The following is a 17,428-nucleotide window of genomic DNA, read 5'->3' on the forward strand; positions in this document are numbered from 1 at the left end:
GATGCTTCATTCTCTGTCGCCAGACTTTCCTCTTGCCAAGAGTTTGTCCACAGTACCAAATAAAACAAAGACATTTTTCCTGGCAAATACTGTAGTGGAGACTAAACTGGGCTACCAAATACTTTTTCAGACCAGATGAATTTATATGTTTTTTAAATTACAAAAACTCCAGAATTTAAACCAGTAAAATTACTCCCTGCAAGATTTCATTCAGAAATCAAGCTTTCATTCAGAAACCCTGTTCTTGCTGGGTTCTTCTCTAGCTTTGTAAATTGTTGTGAGAATGATATTTAATTTGTCATGATTTAAAAAGGTGAAGTATTGCAACTTTGGACATTATAACCAAAATATAATATATATAAATATAAATTAAATGCTCGATTACATCAAACTGGTTATTGAGTGATGTGTCAGCATTGGTTTCAGTATTTTTACTATGTTGTTATGTGATCAGTAGGAACTGCAAACTGTGGTGAGAAAACAGAAGAGTCGCACCATCAAGGTATACCAAAAACAGAAAGTGCCCCCAACAAACAGTGTCCCAAACACCAAAAGAGGTGATAAAGTCAGTTAGTTGGAATACTTTATTCTCCGTTCAGAGATATCTGTACATTAAAGATCAAGTGCCACTTGAATTTTTTCATAGTTTAAGTTCATAGAAAGAATAACTGACGCTGCACTATGCAAACATGAAAACAACCAGACCAAAAAATGTGAATTTACTCGAAGCTGGAGAGGAAATTCAACACAATCTGCTTCAGCTTGGCGTCGGAGGCCTCAGAGATTTTGCCATCAGCCCTGCAATGAAGATGAGACAGATTACAATACATATGCATACAAAAATCAGAATGCAAAAATCGCACATGCTGCCCCCTCAAAGCTCTTTAACTTACTTAATAGCTGCCAGCAGATCTTGGTGCTGGCTCAAAATGTGCTGCAGGAACGCCTTCTCAAACTTGGTGATCTTGCTAGGCTCCATTTTGTCCAGGTGTCCCCTCACACCAGCATAAATGACTGCTACCTGTTCTTCAATAGCCATGGGAGCTGAAAGACAAAAGTATACAGGCATAGTAGTTAAGACGGCTCTAGAATTGATATATTCTCTGAAAGACATGTCTATATTCTCCATTTTTAGCACTGAAATGAACAGTAAATACTCACAGTACTGCCCCTGTTTGAGGAGCTCAGTCAGACGGACACCACGGTTCAGCAGCTGCTGAGTGGCAGCATCCAAGTCAGAGCCAAACTGAGCGAAGGCAGCCACCTCACGGTACTGGGCCAGCTCCAGCTTCATGGTACCAGCCACCTGATGACGGACAGAAATCAGCAAGTCAGAATCAAAGACATTAATTGCGGCATCAGCTCGGAGATGGATGATTAACGAGAATGACTAACCTGCTTCATGGCCCTGGTCTGGGCTGCAGAGCCGACACGTGACACAGACAGACCGACGTTGATGGCTGGACGAATACCCTTGTAGAACAGCTCAGTCTCCAAGAAGATCTGAGCAAGAAAACAGCATTCAGCTAATGGTTCGAAGTTTCTCTTGTGATGAAGTATGACAACGAGTCACACACTCACCTGTCCGTCTGTGATAGAGATGACATTAGTTGGAATGTAGGCTGACACGTCGCCAGCCTGTGTCTCGATAACGGGAAGGGCTGTGAGGGAGCCGCCGCCGAAGTTGTCGTTCATCTTAGCAGCTCTCTCCAGCAGACGGGAATGCAAGTAGAAGACGTCTCCTGGGTAAGCCTCACGACCGGGGGGACGACGGAGCAGCAGGGACATCTGGCGGTAGGCGACAGCCTGCAGACAACACAGACAACACACGAGGCTGGGTTTAACTCTAAGCTAAAATTATTTACAGTAACCAGTTTTCCGTGTATTAAAAATCCTGACCAACAATCAAATTAAATTAAAGGACCAAACTCACCTGCTTGGACAGATCGTCATAGATGATCAGGGCGTGTTTGCCGTTGTCTCTGAAGTACTCTCCCATGGAGCAGCCAGAGTAGGGAGCCAGGTACTGCAGCGGAGCGGCATCAGAGGCAGTAGCAGACACCACAATGGTGTACTTCATGGCGTCGGCATCAGTGAGCCTCTTCACCAGCTGAGCCACCGTGGACCTCTTCTGGCCGATGGCGACATAGATGCAATACAGCTTCTTCTTCTCATCAGTTCCATCGTTGAAGCGCTTCTGGTTGATGATTGTGTCGATAGCAATTGCGGTTTTGCTGCAACACAAATTTAAAGGCTAAGCACTGACAAACAGATCCATGTTGTACAAAGGGGATTTTCAATCTTGCGCTTTGGGGCTGATTGTTCTGACAGTTTTACCTTTAGTGTTCATAAAATCAGTATAATGTCAATGTCCACAACACTAATTCCTATTGTGCAACAACAATCTCCTCCAGAATGTCTTGCAGCCTTTCCTTTATAGGCAGGCATTAATTATAGCATGAAAACATAATTTGTTAAAGAAGAGAAAGTAAAACATGAGACTTGTACTGATAAATAATGCTATGAAAAGTACATTATATTAAATTTAACATGAGAGCTGTTGTAGTTGGTTACAATTCTCTTAATGACTCAGCAATTATTTTTTATGAGAATTCACGGTAAATAATCTCTGCACCACCTTCTCTGCATTTGAAAGCCTTGAAAGAAAACAACCACAGAGGCAACAACAGCTGTGATAAAACTACAACAATAAACTATAGTAATTAATTTTAACACACACTAACGTTTGCTTGTGTCAATATTGAAATGTAAAACAGCCATGAAATGACAAAAAGCTGAACAATCAGAAATCAGAACAAATAAAACTTCATATAACATATTTCAATGTAGATTATTTTGTCGACCCCTTAGCAACATTAGCTCTTCAACTGCTGTAACACAATTTCAGTGGCACTAGAAATAACATCAAATGCTACCATGTGTTCAAGCATTCACTTTGAGCAGAATCCTCTTACCCAGTCTGCCTGTCTCCAATGATGAGCTCACGCTGTCCACGACCGATGGGGACCAAACTGTCCACAGCTTTGATGCCAGTCTGCATGGGCTCCCTCACAGAGATACGGGGGATGATACCAGGGGCCTTCAGACCCACACGCCTGCGGACCTTGGAGCCAAGGGGGCCCTGTGAATAAAACATCGAAAGAAAAAGCGATTGAGTGCTATCAGTTATTTTCAATGCTAGTGAACTAATCTAAGTCATGGTGAGAGAACTTCCTGTCCATTAGAGTTGAAACCATTAGTTGATTAACTGATAAGTTTCTTGACAGAAAACTAATCATCAACTATTTTGATAATTGATTAATTATTTAAGTTATTTTATAAGCAAAACTGCCAAACTTTCTATTAATTTACATATCTCAAATGTGAGGATTAGGGTTGATATTTAATAAATAAATAATTAACCGACTAATCGAAAAAATAATAATAATAATAATTGATAATGAAAAAAAGGTTAGTTGAAACCCCACTGTCTACTTCATGCTAATATAATAACCCCAGAGGGAAATTTATTAACATTAGAAACACTTTAAAAAAAAACTGCCTTGAAAATAAATTCTGTCATTACCTTTCCATCGATGGCATTTCCCAGAGCATCGACAACACGGCCCAGGAGCTCTTCACCAACAGGAACATCTACGATAGCACCTGTTCTCTTGACAATGTCGCCCTCCTTGATCAGCTTGTCGTTACCAAACACCACAACACCGACGTTGTCAGGCTCCAAGTTCAGAGACATGCCCTGGAGAAGAGTAGAAACAACAACTGCCATCACTTTCCCCGTTTAATTACACTGCCAAGTTACTGGTAACATATCAATGGTATTAACTGACCTCTATTTAATAATCAGTCTGTATTGAGTTTGATAAATTACAATGGTTTGACTCATTGAGGGAAAATGATCCGATCTTTTATACAATGTATTTAAAATGTACAAGCAGTGACTTATGCTGGTGACCACCAAGCACCATTTGCCATTTACCACTGTCTACAAATGATCTAGAAGAAACGGGTTAAGCAAAGACAGCCAGTGTGGTCTGAATCCAGCATTCTCAAGCATCGAAGCACCACAATGCAACTCATTCTGTGCAGAGATAACATCATCATCAGTCTTACCTTCAGACCAGAGGAGAACTCCACCATCTCCTCAGCCTGCACGTTCCTAAGACCGTACACTCTGGCAATACCATCACCGATGGACAGCACGCGACCAGTCTCTTCCAAATCAGCACTGGTGTCAGCTCCCATGATCTTCTCCTCCAGGATGGATGACACCTCGGCCGTGCCTTGAATGTATGTAAAGTGTTAAATGAGCAAACTCCACATCTTTAAATGATAATAAATGAGTCTTACCCTTGAAACCTTGTAACGTATTTTCTTTAGTAATAGGCCAATTCAAGTTTCCTGATATACTGACCTGTTTTCTGCAGCCATGGGCGGGTGGTATGTAGATTCTTGGCTCCCACACATGCTGCAGCAACGTTCTTGGATACCTTTATGACAATGGAAAGTAGCAAAGGAATACATTTTAATCAAGTTCATGTAGGTGCAGCATTTTCAAGTTATGTGAATCCAACACATACACTTAAACAGTTTATTGGGTATAACCAGCCAAAGCTAATGCAGTGTTTTACAACATCCATAATAAAACTGCTGCTTAATTTTTTACAATGTGAACCAAAAGTAAAACATATTCTTCATTACATTTATTATCTTGATTTCTAAAATTTCAATTTTAAAACTTTTTTTTATTTAATTCAATGCTTTTTAAAACTTTAAGCCTGCTACACACCTTGACCATGTCCGTATAACACAATACAGTTCAACAACACCACAAATGACAGTTGATTTAACAACATGATAATCTCCATGAAGATGGGACTTATAAAAGCTGTACCCAATACACGAGCAACTGAGTGTATGAAAACATTTGATAAAGGCCTCTAGCTGTGTAGTCTGCAGAGTTACAGGACAGTCCTTAACAATAACAGATAACATACAGAATAACATAATATTCCATATAATTTCAACCCATGTATAAACAGCAGTCAAACAAACTATAATGCAAATCTTAGCCTAGCAAGTGCATCTGCAGCTAAAGCTGGCATGTGGAGTGAGACAAATCTGACCTTCACAAACAAATCACTTCGTTTTAGCTTAGTCATTTCCATTGACAATGCATTAAAAGTGCAACACGTGGACCAGAGAAAGATTTTTGTCGAGTAATCACAATTAACCACCACCACAATTACTATCACAAAGGCAGTTTGTTGCTATCATCTACACATGTTAACAGCGGGGAACAAGCTCTGTGAAGGGCCCGGTGTCCTCCGGTGCAAAGACGTGCGAAAGCACAACACCGCCATGGCTCTCCGTGTGAATAAAACGCGGTTTTTTTGGATCGAAGTCGACAAAAATCGAAACATAAAGAAGTTAGAGATGCTTACAAATCCAGCCCGTCGAGGCAGGGTGCGGGCAAGAGCCGCTGCGACACGAACTGACAACATGTCGATGTCCTGCGGAGTCTGTCCTGCTCCCGGTGCGGAGAGAGAAGGATGGCGGACACGGAAGCCGATTTGTAGAAAGGTCACCGTGACCCGGTAGTACTTCAAAATAAAATACCCCTCCTTTTTTCTTCATTCATTTGTTTCGCCTTTACGTTTGTAACTTTTGATTGAGGTACATATGAAATAAATACAACCTATTTGTCAAAAATAATTTCATTTTAAGTCATTCATAATTATGGCCATTCTAAATAGCTGAACGTAGTGATCAAGCTCAACGTAATTTTTTAAAATGAATCAAAATGGCATGTTTCTCAAAGGGGTATTTAAAGTTAATTTGTGACTTTGCTCTAGACTGAAGAGTTGCACCACACAAAATCAATGGATTTAAGTAAAAACAAACAAAAACAGAAAACGGTAGTAATGGGCACACAGCCTGAGATTTCAAATTGCTTGAAATTACTCAATTTAAAATTTGCAAACAAATTAATGGAAAAAGTAAGGTCTATCAAGTTGATCAATATCTAGCTATATCGTCTTTTTTTAATTTATGTCTATGTTATTCCCAGCGAAATTTACGAGTATTTCTCATTAAATGGATTTCAAATCATTGTCCAATTAGCCTCAGGTTCACTGTGTAGGAAGCAGTTAGTGGTAATGTGATAAATGCAACTTTTTACTTGAGGCTGGGGATATAAATGCTCACTTGTTGAATTGCTGAACTCACAACATATGTTAGAATATCAGCTCTGTATATATCATTGCATGAGTAAAGTACACTGACCCTGGTCTTGAAGAGGGATTCTATGTCAAAATCTAGTTTTAAGACCTTCATTGGTTTAGTTTATACTATATAATATTTTTTTCTGTGTGCCAAATGTCAATCCGGTCATGCCTGGGTCACTAGTTCGGGTACTGCTTTGTCCTCTGTCCTCTGCTTGTCCTGCGGTATTTTCTCGCCCTGTAATATTAATATGCGACCGCAGGGGCGCTCGGTCATTGACAACAGGCCGGAAATGGCGCATGTAGCTTTGTGAACGGCTGATGGAGACATTTTAAAATAAACACACAGCTAGCCGCTAACGGCTAACAGGGCTCGCAAAGGTGCGAGTGCACTGCGCCAAAACACGTTCAAATTCTTCCAAGTTTTAAAGAAGTGATCTATATTTTATAGGGCTCTGTTTATGCATCGTAAATCAAAGAATCAACAGATTATTGAAGATGTCAAAAAGTCTGACACTGAGAAGAGAAGATTATAACTAACGCCGCGGTAAGTTGTAACTAGCGCAGCCGATTTTAAATGCTAAGTTGCTGAGATAACGTTAGCTGTTAGCCACTGGCATTATTCTGCCTGTTACACCTCTGGCTGGCTAGATACTGCTTCCATTTATAGCATCTTGCGAGGCTGCTGTCCTGCAACCTGAATATGTTTCCATGACTTGTCGTGTTCTTCTCGCTTAGTTTCGGGAGTGTAAGGTTATGATCGAGGTTAGCTTCACTACGCAGCTAAAAGTAATGTCCGGATCCGAGTCTGCGTTAGCCTCAGTTAGCCGCGGACACAACTAACTAAATTCATTCATTCAGGCACAATTAAATATTTCAGTGTACACATGCTTAGTTTAATGTGGCTGAAGGTGTCTAACAGACATTCGTGAAATAATTTTCAGGCTGTGTGAAACGTTTAAGTAGATTAAAATTCAAAGTAAAAGTTACGTCCATTCGGAACACCGTAAATTGTTTATTACCAATACCGGGAAGGGAAGAAGAGACATTTCTGGCGAAAATATTGCATGGAATTTAGTGGGATTGTTTGTTGATTTTGGTATGTGAAAAGTCAACAGTTATGCAACATGTTAACCCGGTACAAAATACACGAAGTAAGTTGCAAATCAGTGTTTTAATGCGAGTTTGTAAGGCGAGGAAAGAAACGGTGTATTTAAACCAATAGATTTGAACTAGAGGCCTAAATATTGAAATGGCAATATTTCATTTTTTGTGGCCTTTGTGGTTATGATTGTAACTCAGCATGGCCACCATAGTTAATTATGCCCTCAAGCATCGAATGAGACCTTGAAGGTAATGGTAAAGATCTTGTCCACCCTGTTGTTCAAATTTAGACTGTGATTTGAAATTAGTTTTTCCTCCAACAGGTGAGCTCCTGTCCAGGCACATTGGTCCATATTTGTTGGACCTTTGGGCTTTGGGCTCAACTAGCATGAAGATGGCTGATTCAGAGAAGGCAGAGGAATTTGTGGATGCCGAGTGCCCCCCAGAGTGCCTTGATGAAGCACAATCAGCCACGGCTTCTGTTCAGGGAGAGCAGGATGAGCATCTGAAAACAGAGACCACCACCAGTACCAGCTCACCACCAAGGGAAAAGGAGGCAGACAGCCCCTTGCATACAGAGGGTGAGCAGAGTCTCCTCTCCATGCCATGCCTGATGAAAGAGCTCCGCCGAGACTCCCCAGAGTCCCAGCATGCCTCCACAGGGAGTGACAAGCCTGTGTCCCGTAATATCTATGAGAGTGACTCCTCAAACCCCTGCATGCTCTCCCCCTCGTCCAGTGGCCACCTTGCTGACTCAGACACACTCTCCTCAGGGGAAGAAGGTGCTGCTCCTCCTGTTGGAGAAGAGGAGGAGGGCAACATGGAAGCTGTAAATGATCCTGGACAGGCAGCTGGAAAGCAAACATCTATCACAGCAACAGGGGGCAGGAAGTCTCGGCGGTCACGTTCAGAGAGCGAGATGCCTCCCAATGCAATGGCTGCAAAGAAGAATCGCTGCCAGCCAACCGTGGTTGCAGCAGGAGGGCAGGAGAAACAAACCAACGGCAAGATGACGAAAGTGAAAGGTCATCGGAGCCAGAAACACAAGGAGCGCATGCGTTTGCTGAGGCAAAAACGAGAGGCGGCAGCACGGAAGAAGTATAACCTGCTGCAGGACAGCAGTACGAGTGACAGCGAGCTCACATGTGACTCCAGCACCAGTACCTCTGAGGACGAGGATGATGACACTTCAGGAGGTAGCAAGACAATCAAGACAGATATTCCAGGTAACATCAAGTGTTCACAATGCATTGCTTTTGCACAGTGCTACCACCACTGTCCAGGGTAACAGTAGCAGCAGCAGCCACGTAGATAACCCATGTAAAACTCTATTACATGGTAATAAAAAGACACATAGTCCAACAGTGTATGACAATCACAGATAATTCAGAGCCAAACACAGATCTTAACAATAAGAGACTGTCTGTGTGACCTTAAAATTTCAGGCAACCCAAATCAAATTGTTGACCTTCCACATATAGTATTAACATGCCGTGGGGTTGTCCAAAGCCTTTGTAATATTAGATCAGTACAAGCACTGCTTTGTCTGTTTGTTTTATCAGTCTGTCTCTCTTTTGTTATTTCCTCACTCATCATCTGTCTTCATTCATCCTGTCTTTAGATACTTTGTATGTTTAGAAGGGCCTATGCCCAGTCATTTGTAGTAATACGTTATGTTTTGTTGGAGCTATATCTCATTGTTTGCATGCTAATGGAAATCCAGTGGACATTTTTCAACTCATGGAATATACAGAGCTGAGTTACTGTAACCTAAATTTTGAGTTCTGCAATTCAACAAGTGAGCCATTTATATCCCCAGCCTTTGCTGTAAATAGACAATGGTGTACGCTCTCACTGTGTTAGTTTGAGCTGCAAGACTCTGCAGCTACTGTTCAGTGTTGATGTGCTATAGAAATATAACCTCATACCAGAGAGTTTAGGTTCAATCATACTTACTGTGCCATTTTATTAGAATGTGTACAAGTCAATTTAAAAGTTTTAAATTTTTTATTTGGGAGGTTTAATGACTGTCTATATCCCCTGTAGCCTGCTAGGCATCTAGGGTGTCCTGCTTTTCGGTCTCTGCCTGGAGCTTTTAAATATTCCTTAGGTCTGTCATACACTTCACTCTGCCTACACAGGAGGCGAATAGCCTTGGTAGAATTGCAAACAGGCGGTTCTCTTCTTTATAATGGGTTCTGTAGCACCTTTTGAGAAGTCAGAAGGCTCTTATGTCAGCGACTTCAACATGTTAATGCATATACAGCTCTGACTGTGGATGGCTGTGCTGTAAACTAAACTCAGACACAGACGTGCCTAATAGGAATGAACACCGGCAGATAAACACTGGCAGTATTTTCTGCTTGCACATCGAACGTTTGTTCCCTTAGTTAATCTAATGTTTCCTGATGGTTGTGGAAATCTCTTGGGTGAATTGAGTTCTCTATAAGTAGCTACTAGTTGGGTGATATTTACAGGCCCGCTGCCCTATGTTGTTGTTGGAGAAGCCACTTTGTTTGCTTTAGGTTGATCTTTTCCCTGTGATTATGTTCCTTAGAGGAAAACCTGCTGGGCTGGTTCTAGGGGGCTGTTTTTCTGTTCCATTGAATTCAGGATTTAGCTTGTGATGTGTCAAGGGTTTTGTTTAATGAATTATTGTTTAGGTCATGCAGTCTGTTTCACAGTAGAACTAGTTTATTTAGTCATAGATTTTTGTTCAAGAACATTATAGAAGTTATAATAACAAAGTTGATTTAACTTTTAGAAGCAAATATAGTTAGATGTATCTGTTGTCATTGCATCACGGGTTTGCAATTAATGCAATTAATTTTCCTTAAATGGGTGTTTTCCTTCAAAGTCTCACACATTTTTCAAACCACAGTCACTGAATCAGTCGCCCGAGACATCCAGTTTCTTCCTTTAGGGATCCGTAGTACATGAAACACTGTCAACCATTTTTACATCCCGCACACAGATTTGAGTGCTACAACTGCATGATGTAGTCCATCAGCATGAAAGAGTCGATCTGCACGTAACCAAAAACAAACTGTCATTTTCTCTTTAATACAAAAGTCCACCTCCGAAGCATGAAAGTGCCACTGTATTTTCTTATGGCTTGGCCTCAATGTCTTTAAAGCTGGCTTCAGACGTGCGTCGGAGAGATCCAGAGTGGGCGCCCAGATTCATGGGCTGCTGGACAGCGGTTCGTGGGACAGGAACGGCATCGGCAGCGTTCTGGAGGAGGCCATGACGCGCTTTGCCGTGATGCAGCGCCAGACTGAGGAGCGCTTCCGCATCTGGATGGAAAAGCTTGCGCACCTCGACTCGGACAACGACTCGTCCAAACGCTCAAGTGATGCCCTAGAGGGGCAGCAGCATCACTCCCAGGGGCCACGACCGTCCCCTCCCAGTTCCTTTTTACCATCGTCAGAGTCTGCAGAGACTATGGCTGCCTACATGCTGGCACGAGAGAACAACACTCTCACCCCTACCCCTATAAACAACAACATCCTACCTGAAGTGGTCACTCAGAATGGAAATCTAGGTGTTCCAGACCCTGGTCTCTTGAATGTTTAGATTTCACTTCTTCACTCTTTGCAGTTTCATACTTTGATCTTACCAAGTGTAGAATTAGTTGATGCAGAAAGCATGGCAGTGGGTATTAATAGGTAAACGATGCGAGGTCACTAAACTGATACACCATCAACAGCAGCTGGGCCTGAGCTGGTCATTTGAACTTGACTGTGCAGACCTGAGGCCCAGTGCATCTGCTGGCACTGAATCACTGTGAGATTTGACATTCATTCAGTAATTCAGCTCACCTGTTTGATTTCTGCAGCGTCTGTGACACGGACACGGGGCATATTTCAATAGACTGTTGAGTCAGGGCTCTTATTGTATTGCTTATTGTATGGCTTGTTTGTTTTTGTTTACCAGCTGTACACACACACACGTACAGAGTAGCTGATTGTGTCAAACACACGACAGCACCGGGGCAGCCATGATTACAGTGCTAGGTGGGGTGCTGCTGCTTAATAGCATGTGCCTTGTCATTCTGATTTTGTGCTGGGAATGATCGATAAAGCATCATAGTATTATTTCTTTAGAAATCAGGTTCAACAACCTTACATAACCCTTTTTTCTCCTGAACTATGTTTGCACTTTGCTTGTAAATGGTTCAGGACTTTAAAAAAAAATCTTGCAACAGCCTTTATTTTGGTGGCATAGCTTTACTAACATCAGAACATTTAAACATAGATATGCCTATAAATATAAACACAATATACTAACCCACGCGATCTCTTGCTTTTTTAAAATCATATTACGTAATTAGATTAGAAGTTTACATTTTTTAATGTTTGCCTTTCTGTTACATTTGCTGCTATTGCTGCCTCTGTGCAGTAACAGGAAACTAGTGAGGAAGGAATTGCTCCCAGGGTGTTTTATTTTTCCTTTTTTTTTTATTATAGCCTGTGTATAGATTATGGGTGTCAGATTTGGCATGGGTTCCTTTGTTGTAGCTGTTAGCTGCAATGTCAAGAGCCTCAAATTTTCATTCATATAATATTTGCGTAGTTCTTTTTTTTTTTTTTGCACTGGTCTGACAGCTTGGCCTGTGTCTCCACAAGGCACTGCGTATTCCGTAGCTTGACTTTACACTGAAAGCCCAGGCATCAAACTTACAGATGCACAGCAGTAACACAGCTGCAGTATGGTGCATGGCAATGTTTACTGATTTCCTGAAAACAGACTAATCTGGGTGATCAAGTGGCCTTCTCTGGTTCAGATCCTGTGGTCTTTGAGGCGGAAACACTCCTCTTCAAACCCTATCCGCAAACTACTTTTAGTGATGTAGATGACAGTAGTGTCACAGTTGCTTACACTACTGAACCATCACAGACGCTTAAGAAGGAATATTTGGCCTAATCATATTTATAGTTAGGATGTTTAAAAAAGTGTTTTCTGTATGTGTATATGTAGCCCAATGACTGTCAGTTTTACAAAACCTAAAGCTGACTGCATCGTTTCCCCACCTGTTTGCATGTGATTATATTAGTATATAGAATGTGCAAGGCCAAATTAGTTTTCATCAGCAGCATGTGTGCAAGGTATAGCTTTGCTTATGCTGATAAATGGTGACTGACAGAACATTTGATCTATTTAGTTGTTTTCTCTTGGCCTAATGGTTTTGTTTCAAATTGTGTGAATACTGGTGTTTTTGTTTCATGGTGCATTAATTACTTTGCCATTTTTGGGTTTGAATGGATCCAACAACTGCTGTCTTGGATTTGTTAAAGCTGAAATTACCTTTTGAATCAACTGTCAACACAGTAAAGAGAGCCTTGTGCATACAATCACAAACTGTGTGCATTAAAAACAACACAAAGGACAGTCCATTGTTTACCAAAGAGACTATCCTGGTTTACATTAGTCCTTTTTCTATCTTTAATACATGGCCTTTTACATTGGCAAGTGCTCGGTTTCTCTGGTAACCCTGATACCTGCTTATTTCAGCCCAATCAGCTACTCATAGGCAGCGTTCTTTCATAGTACACGCTGTCCAGGCAAACCCCCCCTCTCACACACGTCTGGATAGCAGTGTGTGTGTGTGTGTGTGTGTCTCCCAGAGACTATTTTGACAGGGTAGAACAAACATACATATTCCCGCTCTTCCACAGTTATTCTTCTGTTGTTTGGCCTTTATTATCCCAATACATTTCACTCACTGAGTAGAGATTATGTTGAAGCGTTTTGTAATGACTGTATTCTAGTGTTGTTTTATGTGAATGGCTGTTACTTTAAAAGCAATAAATGGAGAGAAAAAAAATTGCTGCTCCAAAAGGGTTATTAATACACTGCAAACACAACAACTCTTATTATATAAACGCGTCACTAGTGTAGCTTTGTAAAGTGATGATCATTTTATTCACAGTTGTAATTGTTCATGTTTTACAGCGGAACGAGGGCTGTCAAACTGACTGAGCCAAACTCTTTTACTTCACTGTTGGTGCAAACCTTTGAATCTGGTGAAATAGGGTGTGTTTCCTTGTGTGTATTTTAGATGCCGCAGCTAGCAGGACTATGGATGCTGTATCCAGTCTCTTGTCCAAACAGAGTCCCACTATTCCCAGGCATGATTTGAATAATGAAGTGTTTTCTTTGTTTTCTGCAGACGGGCCTCCAGTAGTGGGTCACTATGATATTTCAGACACTGATTCTAACCAGGAGAGTATGAGTGTGGAGACAGTCCGGCCTACGGTGATAAAGCATGAGCTAAAAACACACAGAGGCCAGGATATGGCAGCTCACTCTGGGTGTGTAAGAGCTCTGAGCTCTATCTCAGGTCAGTTACAAACCCGGTATATCTAAACTGATAATTTCCTCTCAGTGAAGACAGGACAGACATTTAGAGGCATGGGTGTCATCAATAAGTGGGGAAACTCTTATTAAATTAAGACGCCTTTGAAGTGCTACTACTCTTCATCTCTCACTCCACTGGCTTGCACTTGGTGCTATTTAAAGTCTTGCTGCTTTGCTCCAACAGAAAAGAATTTACTTTTTACGACTGGCTAGCCGGCATTGTCAAAACATGAAGATGAAGTCCACAATTTCTGTTTTGTCCAATGTGTGTCACTCCATGCTATCCAGTCAGCTTTTCAAGCACAAGTGTCAGATTCATCATTGTTTTGTTCTTGTCTGTGTCAAAGCAGCTGCGGTCTTCATGTGTCAGAAAGGCCTGAGGCTCTTCTACTGCCCCGGTCCTCCTCACAATGTGTGACTCTGTTCCTCTTATTTGTTTCAGGCCACGTGGAGGCAGAGCTGTCGCACAAGGAGAGTTCTCAACACAACAAGGGCCAGATTAACATTGCTTCCTCTGACAGTGAGGTGGAAATTGTTGGAGTGCAAGAAAAACCACGGTAAAGACTTAAAGAGGAGGAACTTTATCTGTACAATTTTATTTTTACTGACGGTGTGAAATTTTTTTTTTTTTTAATTTTTTTGTTTCTAAATCCAGATGCGCCCACCCATGTGGAGGAGTGATAAAGAGTTTGTCCTCCTGGAAGGAAAACTCAGTGGAGCAGTTAAACAGCACAAATCAACCACATCTCTGGACTACTGTTTCCCCACAGCCTAACTGGGTGTCCCCTCCTGAAGTGGTGGACCTCACGCTGGACGAGGACACCGGACACAAATACCTACTTTAAACAACTTGTACACTGAAGACTCCTTATTTCTTCCTCTCACTCCTAATCCTCATCCTTCTTGCCTCGCCTCCATGTTACGGCTGAAATCCTTCCTAAAGTTGCAGCCTCGCCTGTAACCGTTCGTGGACTCTCACTGCTCCAGAGCACTGTTTGTTTTTAACTTACTGTTGAACAATCATGTGTATCAAAGCCATTCTGCTGACGCAATTCCCTGATCCTGGCTTGTCAGCTATGAATTTAGGTTGTAATAAAATGGCACAGCACTTCATGTGCAGGTGGAAATTTACGTAAGAGTGATTTATCTGTTAATGATAGCAATATCCTCCCTTCATTTAATACCTCAGTTACCCCCTGATAACAGATGTAGGTAGTCATTTTGTTTTGTGTGCTTGCAAGCTGTATAGTGAAACCTTCAAGTTGCTGCTTGAGAGCAGGTCAGTATCACAGTATGGCTGTTGACCTGTTTCACTACAGACTCTGAATGGCGTATTTTCGGACTGGATTTGGCATTTTTATCTGCAGTCACCTGCGGTCAAGACAAAATGGCAGCTGGGACACTAGACCATAGATAGCAGCATTTGCTTTGTACCTGTCTGGGGTCAATTTTGTTTCTAAAAGTCTCACCACTGGTTTTATATTTAGTTCTGCATTGATAGCTTTGCTTTACAGTGCCCAGGTACAGCCTATGTTCATATACAATCTGGGAGTGCTTTGGTTTTGGTTTATCATAATGGAGTAGTCTGACTTTCTGGAAAAGAGGCATATTCACTTTCTTGCCGAGAGTTAAATGAGAAGATTGATACCACTTTTATATTAGTTTGTTCAAGCCGAGCTTAGCATAAGGACTGGAAACAGAGAAGCAGTTAGCCTGGCTCTGTTCTCTAAAGCTCACTAATTAATACTTTATATCTCGTTTGTTTAGTCTGCACAAAAACTGAAATGTCAGAATGGTAATTTACTGTTTTACAAAGGGTTATGTGGTGGACTTATTCTTGGCACAGTAAACTTCCCAGTGTCTCTGCTGGTTCCCCAGCAACTGCACAGAGCCAAGAAATAGCTGGACAGAGCCAAGCTAACATCACCCGACACCCCCACCCCCCCAATTTCCAGTCTCTGTGCTAGGCTAAGATGCTAGCTTTGGCTTCAAATTTAACAGACATGACAGTGGTATTGATTTTCACATCACAGCCTGAACTTTCCACCAGAAAGCACATAAGCTTATTTCTCAAAATCTTTCTTGCTTTAAATCCACAGCTTTTGTTTCCTTTATTACCATGTTACAATACATTTTTACTTTATCGTGAAATCTGAAACAGAGGGCCACTGGTTAAATTCAGACTCTGAGGGAAAAATACCGACACATTTGTCACAGACACAATGCAAAATATGACTCATTTCCACCACAGCAGAACTATACGTGGTGATGGTGGATTGGCAATAGAAATGGTGTGTCTTTAGTTTTGGGACACTTTATTTTGGACGCCATGTCCTCCGCTACAGAGTCTGAGAGTGTCCCAGGTGACTTAGTTATCAGTGAATGTATTTCCCTGCAGTGCTGACTGGGTGCACTTATTGTTTGCATGCTTATCCTGAGTGGATGCATACACCTTTAAACCTCTGGGGACCCCTTTATAACAACTAACAAATGTATCTTCCATTGAATACTGCAAAGTAAAATGGCCTGAATGCCTTGAAATGTGCACTATTTTCTTTTAGAATGGTATAAAGCTTATTCTTTTACCTAGAAAACAGTGGATTTTGCTATCTCAACAATAAATATTTTAATAATAGATGTGAATTTAGCACACATATAAAAACAGTAAAAGTGGTTTTGAGTTTGTGCCCACATGTGGCATTTACTGAATGAACTGATTTTACCCTGATCCTCAGGGCCCGCTTACTCTCTTTCCCTGTGGTCTTATTTTTGTCTTCATGCAGTACTGCAGCCACGTTGGTAATTTTTTTTTTTTTATCAACAATCCAATTTCACACACTGTTTCAACACTTTAGATTTATTGCGTATTGAATAACATCTACTCTCTGAGGTGATGCTTGGCAATTATAGAATATTATTTTAACTTCTGCTGGTCACAGAAAGGGAAAATCCTAAATATAAGAAACTAAACCAAAGTCTAAATGGAATATGTTTTCAGTTTGTTTCCTTTCCTGGTTTGAAATTTGCTTCCAATTTAGTCTTTTAAATTTACCCTGTAAGTCTGAATATTTTAATTTGGAAGTCAGTGCATTTGTTGTGAAATGACAGAAATTCTGTTTCAAATTCAACATACAGTTTAGTATGATGTGATGTTTTTGTTTTCCATTGGCCAGTTCTTTCCACTATATGCAGCTACCACTGTAATGACAGTTATTTTACCAGACCACTTCTGCTTGCAAAATCCATTTTGCTATTGTTCCTTAGCTTTAATATGAAATGTTAGTAAGACAGTGCTTATGTCTTTAGAGATAGCGGTTTGGTAGAAAATAGGGCAGTGATGCTCAACTATGGTTGCACATTGCATGTCTGGTCACATCTTTTAACCTCAAGTCAAATATTACCCTCATTACCAGTAATTTAGCCTTGCTCTTCTGTTTTTGTTTTTGTTTTGTTTTTTTTTTGGTCTGTTTTTTTTTTTTTTGTTTTGTTTTACTGTCAGTATTTTAAATTAACAAAAAAAAGGTGTTTATTTTGTTGCTTCTGCAGGTCCTTGACTTCCTTGAAATTATGTCTGTAGAACAAAAAGAAACTATTTTAAAACTAAATAAATAGAACGTTATTTAATGACCCTCTTGTACAGTTGCTGTGTTTTCCTTGAGATTCGGCTAATAATCATGTCTGGTGTCAAGCTTAAGGAAGGAAAATTGAACTGGTGAGAA

General features: G+C 40.9%; 2 protein-coding genes across 4 annotated transcripts; one reads left to right on the top strand and one right to left on the bottom strand.

Moving 5' to 3' along the window:
- Window positions 1-569: 569 nt before the first annotated feature.
- Window positions 570-5,590, bottom strand: atp5fa1 (ATP synthase F1 subunit alpha). Its single transcript, XM_041059576.1, has 11 exons — window positions 5,466-5,590; window positions 4,436-4,511; window positions 4,135-4,304; window positions 3,587-3,760; window positions 2,976-3,142; window positions 1,934-2,234; window positions 1,582-1,806; window positions 1,396-1,503; window positions 1,162-1,306; window positions 894-1,044; window positions 570-798 (listed from the first exon to the last, which is right to left on the bottom strand). The coding sequence occupies exons 1-11, from the start codon at window positions 5,523-5,525 to the stop codon at window positions 720-722; spliced, it is 1,656 nt and encodes a 551-aa protein (XP_040915510.1). The 5' UTR covers window positions 5,526-5,590; the 3' UTR covers window positions 570-719.
- Window positions 5,591-6,564: 974 nt separating this feature from the next.
- On the top strand, window positions 6,565-17,310 carry c16h18orf25 (chromosome 16 C18orf25 homolog). 3 transcript variants are annotated; one of them, XM_041058758.1, is made up of 5 exons: window positions 6,566-6,792; window positions 7,673-8,575; window positions 13,522-13,692; window positions 14,152-14,266; window positions 14,365-17,310. In XM_041058758.1, exons 2-5 carry the CDS (start codon window positions 7,738-7,740, stop codon window positions 14,552-14,554), a joined length of 1,314 nt encoding a protein of 437 aa, XP_040914692.1. In that variant the 5' UTR covers window positions 6,566-6,792; window positions 7,673-7,737; the 3' UTR covers window positions 14,555-17,310. The 3 variants fall into 3 exon arrangements, with proteins under 3 accessions (XP_040914693.1, XP_040914692.1, XP_040914694.1); XM_041058760.1 differs by lacking the exon at window positions 13,522-13,692 and having other exon boundaries at window positions 6,567-6,792; window positions 14,365-17,309; XM_041058759.1 differs by lacking the exons at window positions 13,522-13,692; window positions 14,152-14,266; window positions 14,365-17,310 and adding an exon at window positions 10,486-13,498 and having other exon boundaries at window positions 6,565-6,792.
- The last annotated feature ends 118 nt before the right edge of the window (window positions 17,311-17,428 follow it).

Source organism: Toxotes jaculatrix, chromosome 16 (assembly GCF_017976425.1).
Source record: "Toxotes jaculatrix isolate fToxJac2 chromosome 16, fToxJac2.pri, whole genome shotgun sequence".
NCBI lineage: Eukaryota > Metazoa > Chordata > Actinopteri > Toxotidae > Toxotes > Toxotes jaculatrix.